This window comes from Chaetodon trifascialis, chromosome 18, assembly GCF_039877785.1.
Source record: "Chaetodon trifascialis isolate fChaTrf1 chromosome 18, fChaTrf1.hap1, whole genome shotgun sequence".
Taxonomy (NCBI): Eukaryota; Metazoa; Chordata; class Actinopteri; order Chaetodontiformes; family Chaetodontidae; genus Chaetodon; species Chaetodon trifascialis.
This window is the reverse complement of record NC_092073.1, coordinates 12,315,893-12,328,873: the sequence shown is the minus strand read 5'-3', so window position 1 is coordinate 12,328,873 and position 12,981 is coordinate 12,315,893. Positions and strand designations below refer to the sequence as shown.

General features: G+C 41.0%; 1 protein-coding gene across 1 annotated transcript in view; it reads right to left on the bottom strand.

Moving 5' to 3' along the window:
* cntnap2a (contactin associated protein 2a) overlaps window positions 1-12,981 on the bottom strand; it is a 297,644-nt gene that overhangs the window by 175,050 nt on the left and 109,613 nt on the right. Inside the window, exon 2 of the mRNA XM_070985592.1 lies at window positions 1,837-1,947. Coding sequence (XP_070841693.1) covers window positions 1,837-1,947 — 111 coding nt within the window. The remainder of the gene's footprint in view (window positions 1-1,836; window positions 1,948-12,981) is intronic.

Sequence of the window (12,981 nt, the reverse complement as noted above, 5' to 3'; positions counted from 1 at the left end):
AAGTCCTAAATAAACCCCAGTACATCCACAACACTACTGCTTGCCTGCTCGCCCACTCCCGCTCCCATGACCACACTCCTGTCCTCCAGAACCTCCACTGGCTTGTTGTCCCACAACGGATCCAATTCAAAGCCCTTCTCCTCACTCATAAAGCCCTTCATAACCAGACCCCCTCCCACCTCACCACTCCGCTCCTTTGATGTACCAAACAAACACCAGGTCTGGGTTGACAGAGCTTTCTCCATCGCTGCCCTCTCCCCCTGGAACTCTCCCCAGACACATTTGAGACTGTAGCGACCTGTCCATGTACAAATCATTAATCAAAGCTCCCCTCAGAACTGTTTTTAATGTTTAATGTTATAAAGTGTATTTAATGTGTTGTTTTCTATGGTCACTTTAACTTTTGTGAAGCACCTTTGAGTACCCTGAAAAGTCCTCTATAAATAAATGCATTCATACTATTGTTATTTTCATTATCAGTAGTAGTAGTAGTAGTAGTATTGTCTCAGTGGTGGTCAGACTATCATATGATATCCTTTGGATCATTGGAAAATTGGAGATACATGAGAAGTAGGCCCCACTAGAACATGCTGGGCTTCTAATTACATGTCAAAAGCGTCAGAAAGCGGAAGAGGGGGAGAGCTGGCTGAGTAGTTCTTTTTTTTGGGGGGTGCGACTATTCAATGTGAAACAGTACAGAAACAGTATAATGTCTATGGATGTATTCAAGCCAAAGGGTTTAACCATTGTATTTTTAGATTTTGAAGGTTAGCCACCTCAACAAGTCATCTGGTCTGGATAATGAATCTCGTAATTTTTTTTTTAGATGTCAGAAAATCTGGCCTGGGGTCATAATAATAATAATAATAATAATAATAATAATAATAATAATAATAATAATAATAAAAATTATTATTATTATTATTTTTTTTTTATTATTTTTTATAGCCCGAACTGACATAAATATTTTCTTTAATGACTGACACCATCTACACATCGGTCGATCAATCTGCCCTATTTTTTCTTCTCTCTCTCTCTCTCTCTCTCTCTCTCTCTCTCTCGCTCGCTCTCTCTCTCTCTCTCTCTCTCGCTCTCTCTCTCTCTCTCTCTCTCTCTCTCTCTCCATGCTTTAACCATAACATCCCCCAGAGACCTCCATCCTTGAGAACATTGATTGTATATTTACACTCATCCATTATTGCTGTCATTGACGAGTTGTTTTTTATTTCTTTCCTTCTTTGCTTGTTGCTGGGTGTCATTGTTAAAGGAGGGGCAGTCCTGTCCTCTCTCAGCAATAATTCTATTGGTATGATTAAACACACCAGATTACCTTGGCTTTATTTGCCAGCTCGGAGCTCTGTTGCCTCAGCTGTAGTGTGACTATATTAGATGGAAAAGTATGAATTATTAATTGTATAAACATAGAGGGGTGTAATTGTCTGGCCCTATCTCTTTCTGCTGTGGACTCATGTGGAAATGAGCTCCAGTCTGAGTCACTGAGATAATGACTGGAACTGAGGGAGGGAGAGAAAGAAGGAAGGGAGAAATATAGAGGGGAAGTAAAATGAAATATAGAGACGCAAGAAAGGAGAAGGAGGGTGAGAGCAGCTGTGCAGCACTATGAAGTGTGCCACTCTATGAAGGCTTGGACATTTACCTCTCAGTGTGGCATCTGTAAAATCATCCATCAGGGTGTATGTACATGTACCTGAATAAGACGTTTCCTTTTTCCTCTGTCTGCATATTTTCTGTACAGTATGTACACCCCTCTGTGGACAGCCATCACGCATGCACATCAGCAGGTTTGTCTGTGTGAGTTTGTGCTGGTGTGTTTACCTCCTCTCCTGTTGAGCTTGGCGTATCCAGGTGCATATCCGTTGGAGAAGACGGACGAGCTGGTGAAGGCTGTGTGGGCCAAAGGGGAGGCAAGAGCCTCATCACACTTCTCTGTGGGAGAAAGAAGATGAAGAGCCAGGGAGAGAGAGGCAGGAGAGACAGAGCAGGGGAATAGAGGAAGGAGAGAAGGAAGAAAAAGAAAAAAATGGTGAAAATTTGTATTTTACATGAGTTAAAGACTATGTTCATGAAGCAGTTCTCAGCAATTCTAAATTACAACACTGTTATTTGATGTTAAAAGAATTAATTCAAGGACAATTTCTCAACTCAATTCAAGCACTCAGAGCCAAAAAACCTTTATTTTCAACTGGTTGCATTGTCTGAAAAAGACTTGCTCACAAGAGAGGGAGCACAGATGTAGCTGGAGGTTGAGGTAAACTGTTTGCGGGTCAAGAACCAAGTCAGGTCAGTCAGACTTAAACCACTGAGGTATTCCAAACATTGTTGAGTTCACTGAGTGCACTGCAAAATATCCACCATAATAAGCAACCTGGCCTTGACCAGATGCAGATGCATAATTGATTTAGAAAAGCGGAAACAGACATGAAGTAAGTTAAACGCTGAATTGCCCCAGTCACATCAGATCACATTTAACCATCAAGTGTCTTATTTTGCCTTAATTGCTACAATTAGGCACACAGACTTATGTAACGCTGTCACCAGGTGACTATGGTTGCATCAAACAAATCAATGATTGGATGTGCCAAAATCTTCTCCAGTTAAACAAAGATAAAGCTGAAATCACTGAATGTCTGTGGACCCAAAGAAGATCTATTAAAAGTCAGTGCTCAGCTTCAGTTGCTAACACAAACCAGGCCAGATATCTTGCAGATATCCACAGACCTAAATCTTAACATCCAAACAAGAATGATTACAAAAAAAACAGCATGCTATCACCTTCAGAATATGAAGAATGAAAGGATTTATCTCTCAGCAGGACAGACAAACTGTTCAAGCGTTTATCTTCAGTGAACTCCACTCCTGTAACGCCGTCTTCACAGCTGTCTCTAAAAAGTCGATCTTGCTAGAGTCCTCAAGAAGACCAGGAGAGTGGATCACACAACTCCAGTCCTGAGATATTTATACTGAGATCGTCTCTTTTCTGTCCCCGGAGTCAAAACTAAACACGGACAAGCAGCATTCAGTTTTCATGCACTACATATCTGGAGCAAACCCCCAGAAAATTCTGCTCCCACCTGCACTTCTTTAAATCAGTAACATTTGGGACTATTTATTCGTATATTGAAGTGCCATTTTTATTCTACTCTCGTTTCTATTTCAGTCTTCTATTTTACTTTGTTTACAACCCTTTTACATCATTTTTTATTGACTCTTTTATTGTCTTGTGTTTCTTTTCTAGCTCGTCTTAATGTTTTTATTTCTTACGTGAAGGACTTTGAATTGCCTTATTGTTGAAGGGTGCGGTACAAATAAATGTGCCTTGCCTCGATTCTCTTATTGTCATTTCATAAATTCCCGAACAAGTGAAATTCCATTTGAAACAAGATCCATCTCAGGACTGAATATGAATAGCATTCAAGAGAGATAACAGTGGGTAAACACTGTAAACTAAAGCCTTACATAGTCTTTTCAGAGATGTTTGGGACATTTCGGGGTATATACCATTTACATGAGCATGATGATGAGCACAACTGTGGCCACGGTTTTGTTATCAAGGTGAGGCTACTTCTGCCACACTGCAATCACTCATATGCTAGAATGTTAAATATTGGTTGTATAATAAAGGTTTCAGATGCTAATTTGTACAAATCATTCATTCCTTAAGAAAACAGTGAACATTTGAACAGAACAGCTTTACAGCGGCCTTTTCCACTGCACATAACCTTGAATGTAACCATGTAGATGTGAGTCCAGATACACATTTCGACCTGTCTAGATACATGAACTCTGGACCCAATGACTTGTGGCATTGAAGGAAAAGAGTAAGAAAGATCAGCGCTGTAGTGCTCCAAGCTGACTTCAATATCAACTCGTAACTCCTAGCACTCTCAAAAGAAATGCAAGAAAGCCACTACAGCGGCAATATGAGACATGCAAAGGCAGCAAAAAGGCAGCAAAAAATACAAAAATATATATTCCTGACACACACACGTACAGTCATGAAGTTGTTTTCCTTCCTTTCTCTCAATTCACCCCTTTCACACACTCATACGCACAAACACAAACACACTCTTTCAGTACATTAGGTTTCACGCAGAGGGAAATTGTGAATGGTCTGTCAGGCCAGGTAGAGGCAGTCAATAGTTCTCTGTCATGCCCCACCGTGCAAGTGTGTGCGTGTTGGAGTGTGTACGAGATTTAGAAGAAACAGGACTGTTTGTGCATGTGTCTACAGTATCTGTATGTGCAGTACACTGTGAGTGAAAGTCAAAGCCATGCTACCTTCTTGGGCTGTTGGTTTGCTAGACATATTACGTTGTGTCACAGGTGGACTCAGAGAAAAAAAATGACATCATCAAAGCCTGATAATGTATGTGTGTGTGTGTGTGTGTGTGTGTGTGTGTGTGTGTGTGTGTGTTTCTATATGGAAGGGGAAATGGTCTGCAGTCTCCCTCCTGGCATGTAGGAGAGGTCCATATGTTACATCACTTCCTGTTTTGACAGGCGATACACACAAATGTTCTCCTTAATGAACACACACAAAAAGTAATGAGGCCTCCGGCTCATTGACCTTGCACTGGTCAAGTTGTAAAATCCACTGCCAAGCATGGGGTAGCTGGCTTGCCACCACATGAGCAGTGATATACATTAGAGGGAAGTATCCAAATAAAAGGGGTTTAGGCAGTGCAAACTAATCAAAAATTATACTTGCACCCGCTTGAACTGCGCCATAGTATATTTGAGCACATAAGGGGTTATATTCACCTTAACACATGCTCTTAACATGGAGGGACATCTAATTCTTATGGGAAAAGGAAGCCTGGCTCTCTTATGCCATGCAAGGGAGCATAATGCTTCCAACAGGGCTTAGATGAGCAGATGTCATTGGATGTGACTCATGCCAGCACACGTGTGTTCCTACTTATCTCATTTTGCAACCATGCTATAGGTGCACCTCTCATGCAGCAACATCTGGTCATGAAATTGGGAGAAATCTTCTTTGGCTCACACATACACCCATGTGCATCCATACATTAATCCCCCTGTGCTGATCCACAGAGACATAAAACAGATGCAATCATACACAAGCTGCCTCTTATTCATTCACTCGCATGTGCGCACACAATGCCTTTCCTGCAGCTCCAGTCTCAAGAGTGTGTCTGTAGGTTTCTCAATGACTTCTTCCAGCTGCACATGAACATGCATACCCGGTCTCACACACACATGGAAAGATGGAGAACTGCAAAAAATAAGGGCTGGCAGGGAGGGAATGAATAGAATGGGAGAGGGGAGTTAATGGCAAGAGTGGATTTTAAAGGAATGGAAGAGTGGAGAAATATATAGTGCATTTCTTCAGTGCCACCAGTTATTTCCTCAGAGCCCTCTTAACTCTCTGATGGGGGAAAAACTGCTACGTGAAAGGACTTTAGCGATCGGATAATAAAAAATGATACCTGTAATCAACTGCCTAATGCCCCCTTACAAGATATAAATACTTTTGGAAAAAAAAAAAAATAATAATAATAATAGAGCATATCACTGGCTGGCTGGATTAAGTATGAACGCATGCTTGGGAGAAAATCTGTTTTGCCTGTGAAATCAGAAACCTGAATATACCCTGCTATTATCACATAAACCTCTTGGAACTAAGGTTTAACTGTCTCTAATTGTGATAATGGCAGTCCCTCCTGAGGCAGTGTTACCATATTACTGAATTTGTTTGCAAAACAACTGATTAGATTTAAATACAGTTTTCCCTCAGGCAGCTTGCATTGACTTTCCACAGTGCATGTGCAGCATCCACTGACAGCTGATCTGTTAGCATGTTTGGCAAAACTCCTCATCATTCTTGCACCTCTGTCTGTGCATCTTATTTATTCTATATGCTGTTGTCAATGGCTGTCCTGATTCACCACTCTCCTTCTTAATAATAGCACATATGATAGGAGTCCTTGCCTTGTGCATTGCACAGTATATTCAGTATCTAAATGAGATGTCTGCTGGCTTCTGTTCTGCACATTATAGCTCCTGAGGGCAATCACTTTGACTCCCAGTTCAATCTTTAGCATGCTGCTTGGATTCATGTGTGGACTCATGCCAAATAGAGCTACAGTACTTTTGCATCACGCCGTATGCATGAATATACAAATATTGCTCAATTCAAATGCAATCTTCATAAAATGTTTCATTTTCATATCAAAACTGCCAGAATTAAGTCTCAGTTAGAATATATATAGCGATATAAAACTGGATTGTAGCTTTGGCCTTTGATGTACAATAGTCCATTATAATTCAGATTTGTTACATTACTCAAAGACAAGGCGGGATCTCAGTGATTCTCCCACAGTGAAACTGAATTGCTTCAAAATCTCAGCAGTTTACTGCTTTAGTACTGTGCTGAGTGCATACAGAGTCCATTGCACTGTCCTATTTGACTTTTTGGGTTTTTAAATGGAAAACTTGAGTGTAGCTGTAACAGATGAAACTACCAAGCACAGCTTTTAAGGAAGAAGCCTACTCATGTCTTATCAAAACACTTGATAACTGTAGCAGAGTTCATCATTGCAGTGGTTCAGGCAGTATTCAAGCTGTCAAACCTGAAGCACTTCAATGACGAATGCAAGGCTGCTCGATAATGGCAAAAATCATAATCATGAATATTTCTGTCAATACTGAGATCATGATTATTTAACACAATCACTCACTGACTTTTTAAACATCATGCATTTATTGAACTTTAATAAAAAACAAAACAAAACAAAAAACTTTTTAACAGATCTCCTTGAATCCTTAAATATAATTCAACTGAAAAACAAAACAAAACAAAACAAAACAAAACAAAACAAATAGATGTCTTCTACTGATGCCCTTTTTGGCTTCTCCAAGCACCAATACTGTAACAGCATGGATAGACACGCATCAAAATCCAAGCGCCGGCTGGCTTGACTTGCTTTTGCAGACAATGGCTCACTTGATGCAGTGAGCTGAACAAAATATGCCACAGGGCGGCTGAGAGTGAATTTGGGTTTTTATGAAGGGGCAAAAGTGCGCTGCTGCAAAGAAAAGGGGTGACATATGGCCTCGTTCGTGCTACTTTGAAGACTTTGGGCCTTCCACACAGGTATGCTGTTTGCGCATTTATCCTTGTTACTAATTAATCTTTGAAAAAGATCTAGGTTCATAACCCTCGATAATGTCACTTACAACACCACAGTATATCACAGTGCCAGCTGCTGCGGCACACATACCTAATAATAGATTATGAAAGTATATAAATTAAATAATGGAAGAAAGACCCACATGCACATGTTTGCAAAACATGTCACCCGGTGCATGGTTGCTCAGTGTCACACGTGACGAGCACCTGGTTTGTGAACAAAGGTAGAACACATTCATGAATGCAAAAAACACGGTCATACGCTCAGGACTCAAGAGTGAGACCGTACCTGCTGATATTTGCCCATGTCTCAAGTGCAAAGTAGGACTCTGTATGTTTAGGTACTTTAGGGCAAGCAAATGACTACAATATCCAAGTGCAAATGTCAGCCTATTCCCTGGAGAGCAAGAGACAGACAGTTGTATGAATGATGCTATGATAAAAGAGGAGGAACAGGTGGGGGCAGTGTGGGAGGCTGGGAAAGATAAAATGAAAAAAAAAAAGAAACTGAAAGAAGACAGGAGGTGAAAGCAAAGGAAAATGGCTGCCTACCAAAGCCTTCTTAGTGACATTTCCAGATAGGTAAATAACTAGGAGGTGGGGGGAAAAAAGCAACCAGGAGATGTGTCAGCCGGCTGCCACTGTTTGGGAGCAGAGCCATGGATAGACAGAGTTTGGCCAGCTTGTTCAAAGGGCTTTACATCTGTGCCACATCTCTGGAGCTAAAGGGATCTGGATACAAATAGAGCATAATACATTCAGGGCGAAATTCATGACATCCTAAAGATCACTTGGCGTAAAATCACAGCCAGTGCTGCCACAAAACTAAATTTTGGCATCTAGAACGCGGCATAATAACACAGAAAGCAGCCAGGCCCGAACTCCTTTAATGAATTGTTGTACCTGCCACATTGGCCATTCGGGAAAATATCCCCAACAGAGACAGTTTACAAGTACTAGGCACAAAGGCCAAACATATTGCATATTATAAAAATCACCTGATTAAAAAAAAAGAAAAAGAAATTTGGAGGGATTTCTTAAGCAAGTCTGCTAAAGTCTCACCTTTTGCATGCGTGTTTTAACAATGAGGTCAGTAAGTCAGTCAGCCGGTGAAGAACATTCAGTGTCCTTTGCCAGACTGCTGAGCAGACTACACAAAAATCTCCTATTTGTATTTAATGACTGTGAATCCATTGTGTGTGGAGTTTTGGTATGGTGCTGTCGAGGCTGTCCTCTCAACAACACTGAACGCTGAAGTTTGGGGACTTGGGGGCTTTTTCTGGACTCAAGTCATGAACACAGTGGAAGCCGTCAAAAGTGCCAGCAGCTGCAGGGAGATGCAGTCTGACTCTCCAAACTGCCACTGAGTGTGAGAGTCTCCGTCTGTGCATTGCTCTCTGGCGTGGATGGGAGCAGCCTGGGCCTTTGCTTTGTGTTTTCCATTTTTGCCCACATCACTCACAGTTTCAGACTGACAAAGTCCATCTGGAGCAGACTGAGAGGTGGTCTTTAACTAAATAGTGTTTGCTGCAGTAGGAGCTTCCTGCAATGACCTCATTTCTTCTGTAATATTTATAAACTCAATATAGTCCATCTCAGTTATTTTTGTCTGATGATCTCTATCAGTCTAGGAGAGGTTTTAGTCTGCAGGAGGAGATGGAGGGATGAACTGCTGTGGCTGATTCTGCAGGCTGAGAGCAGTCTGAATGGAGCTCAGTGATGATTATAATTGGAAATATAAGACTTTTCTTAACAGCCTATAAAAATACTGTTGTCAACAAACCATTAACAGCAGAAAATATTTCTTTGCTGTTGCATCAGAAACTGACACTGACACTGTTATACATTTAGTGTCTGCACTAAATGACCATTCCAGTCTTTGTTCAACTGTCTTTTTCTTTCAATTGCCTTGGTCAAACTATATGCACCTGACAAATGAAACTCTGATTCAAAAATAGCTTTCAAAAACTCACTGAAGTTGTGTCTTCTTTTTCATGGGGTCACAGAGAAAGGGTTTAAAAACCGGTCAAATGGCCACTCGCTAATTAGCAAACAGTAACATACTGTATGTGTGTTGTCCTGTACACCTGGAAATGCATGACAGCAGGTCCCTAGTGGGCTTCACAAAGAGGTATAGGACACAAATTAACAGATGTTCCGCAGCATAGAAAAGGCCTTAGTAATTGGCATTACAGATGGTTGTTCCCACAGTACCATTTGCCAGTATCTGCACTCTAAAACAAAAACTGTGAAATTAACACCAGTATGACTCACTGTGTGACATGTGATACAGTGTGGTGGCTGTACATTTTTATTCATAATTAAGTGTAACAGAAAGCTTTAATGTTCTTTTATGCTTTTGTGCTTTTATGTTCTGTGTAGTTTATGACCTCTTGTAGCTCTAGAGTTTTCTATGTTTTGTTTGGTGGACAGTCCAGCCAATGTTTTCACATTTTTCGCCTTATCTACAGGTGGCAGTAACGCGCCAGAATATGCTGTGATGAACCAACAAAGGCAGGGACGATGAAGACTACAAGCTAGTAAACATAGACATAAACAATACTGGATTCAGTATACTTGAGAATTGGCCTAGCAAATGTTTTATGAGGCAGGGAATGCATTAAATGCATCTGTTGGACCACAAGCATAGACACAATGCGCACAACTTTTACAAGAAAACAGCTGCCAAACTATATTGCATTGCAATAAAAGAACCAAGTGCTCCCGTCTTGTATTCAAATGGCTCTCTGATTAGGTGACCTTAAGTCTTGGAGTTCCCACAGCCTCTCAATACATCATAGTCCAACAAGCATCAGATACATAGTCACAAAGCAGCTCCCGTCTCCAATGAAAAGAAACACGCTTTATAAAAAATGCAGTGTGAGTATGACTGTGTATCGCTGCTTCACTGTTTTATAGTCAAATGCTTAGCGACACGAAAATAAGCGAAAACACCAAATGAACACAAAGTGCAATTATGTTAATTCTATTTTCATTTCCGCTGATGCCTTGGTGACAGCAACACTGTGTATTTCTGATTATGGACTCTGCTCTGACGTAGACAGCATTCAAGTATTGGAAAAACTGATTTTCTGACTATTTCACTTCGCCCTCGCTAGATCTCCTGCTGCTCCTCAGTATGAAAAATTTTCCTGATGCTGTCCAATCCTTTCATTCGGGTTACCTAAATCACGTTCATCAGAGCTTTGTGAGTCCATTCAGTGTATATTTAGTTGTGTACCACACGTCCTGCACTACTGTAAATTCAGTATAGAGTCATGTTATACACAAAGCCACTTTGTGCACAGGGCCACCGCTTTGCAGCATGAAACAGCGGATGGCAGTGGAGTGAATAATAATTATCTAGACCCCAGGGTGGGAGCCCATTCATTTTCCATTCACACAATGCCCCGGTGGGAATTAAAATGACCATTTAACTATGACAAGGTGGCAACTTTTCAAAAACATGAAATTTGCTGGCATAAAGAGGAGAGGGAAGTAGAGGTTATCATGTTTTTGGAGAAATAAAATCCCTTCTGGGATAGATTCTACAAAGTGTTAAAGTGCTAAAATGCATTTATTCTAAATTAGATGATAATGAAGGTTTTCACTGAGGAAAACTGTTTTTCATGCTCATTTTCAATCGAAAACTCTGGTTTCAAACCCACTGCTGGTCTCAAAAATGAGTTGTTTTTCAGCTGAGCTCATGGAGAAAGATCAGTTGCTTCCCCAAACTCTCTTTGTTTATAAATGTATATGGTGTGTATGTGGAATCTCACTCACTTTGCCTGGGGGTGAGGCACCTTGTTATTATATTCTCTGTCTATTCATCTCCCACACTTCTTTAACCCTTCTTTATATATTTCTTGCATTTGTTCTGCCCCTTTTCCATGTCTGTTCTGTGGGTTTATATTTGAGCCGGGTGAATTTTCACATGTAATTAGTTATTTTTTGCGGTCTCCTTCTTGGAAGATGTTTCATTAAAAAGCACAATCTCTCCTCATGCCGCTCAGTCACTCCATACACTTTCACTCTGGCTTATTTCTCTTTCAACCCTCCCATCCCCTGCCTTTCCTGACCACTCTCCAACTACCCACCACCACCCCCAGGCTTGCCAGCTCTTTGCTTGAGCCGTTAATCTAAATTTTTTGGTCCAGATTCATTTTTCATGTCTTGGAACCCTCACCAAACAATTTTTGTCAACAGATCTGGTGCCCTGTGCCAATGTGAGCACAGACCAAGCGCATAATGAGATGTTTTGGATGAAGCAACCACACATAAAGACAGACATCCAACCACACACACGTACCTTTTCCTCCCCGTTTTCCTCTACAATTACATCAGTCACGTGAAACTTAAACTAACTTTTAAAAAGGTGGACAAACGAAAATGGCCCTAATTTTTACACTTAGAGAATGCAGTTTATAGCATCATCAGAACACACAAGGAAACCAGAAAAGAGGAAACAATAATCAATGCTGGACAAGCGGATACTGTGCTTTGGTGTCAGCTAATGTTGGCCATATTTCATGCTGTCTGAAGACAAAAACTAAGAAATGCATTTGGCAGCATTCAAATGCACCAACTATTACAACCATAATTGGGTGCTTTATGAGTTGTTGGCTTGGATGGATATTTTACAACCAACATTTGGTCTCGGCAAACATTTCAGAACGTCAAAAGCCACTTTTCACCAACGCAACAATTGACGATTTGACAGATTATAATTTACATAAAATACTCTCAGTGGAAAACAAGCTCTCAGTCTGTCCAGTCCTACCTCCTTATATCATTTGGCAGCTTGGCCCACGCTCCTAATCAAGTCCTTGCAGTTCGTTTGTTGTAGGTAACATTAGCCAACACTTTTCAGTTTGTCCAGTGATGTACAGTAACCAAGGAGTCTCCTCAGTCGAACATTCAGTTAGCCTGGCCAGCTCAATAAACCCTCGTGGGCCTGCTGCATAGGTTCATCTATTATTCATCCTAGTAATTAAAGGGCTGCTCAGGATGACTGATTCTCTGTGTCACTGGTAATCCATGGAGCCTCAGGCTGGTTTATGGGAGGTCTGTGGTGACAGGATGGCCCCCCAGGTTGGACTCCTCTGGTGTTTTTTTGATGCAGGTTTGGAAAGCACATGGACAAAGACAGAGAATCCAAATGCACTTGCAGCACACTGTTAAGAAAAGGTGAAGTGGACTGTAGACTGGACTGTAGGTATGGGGAATTATTATTATTATGAGCCAGTACTCTCTCTATAGATATGAAGCGCTCATTCTAAGGCAGCAAACACACGATTGTTATCTAGAATTATGAATATTATGTTTCATTTCAATCAACAAATCCCCCTAAATCCTACACATTGGTCCTTTAAAAGATTATCAATTTGGTACCTTTAAAGAAGGCTTCTTTAAGGTACAGTATCTCTTTCTTTCTCTATCAAAACCACAACTTCATCAGCACCACATCACTCTCCCTTATTGTCTCTCTCTATCGCCTTGTGGCAATGTGCATGGCTGTTTGGCCTGCCCACTTGGTGCCAGGTCTGATCAGTTATACCTGCCTGATTCAGTGAACTCAAAACCAGGACTGTTCTGCTCAGAGCTGCATGAAGCATAACCCTCTGTCTCTCACTGATACACTCTGTGTTCCAAAGACTGTGTACGAATGTGTGCACAGTTGTGTGTTTGAGAGTGAGCACAAAGGGGAGGCAGGTAGAGAGAGAAAGACAGGGTGAGACAGTGTTTAGACACATCGACAGCATGTGAATATGGCACAAGGGATTAAATTTGCACTCATAATCTGAATG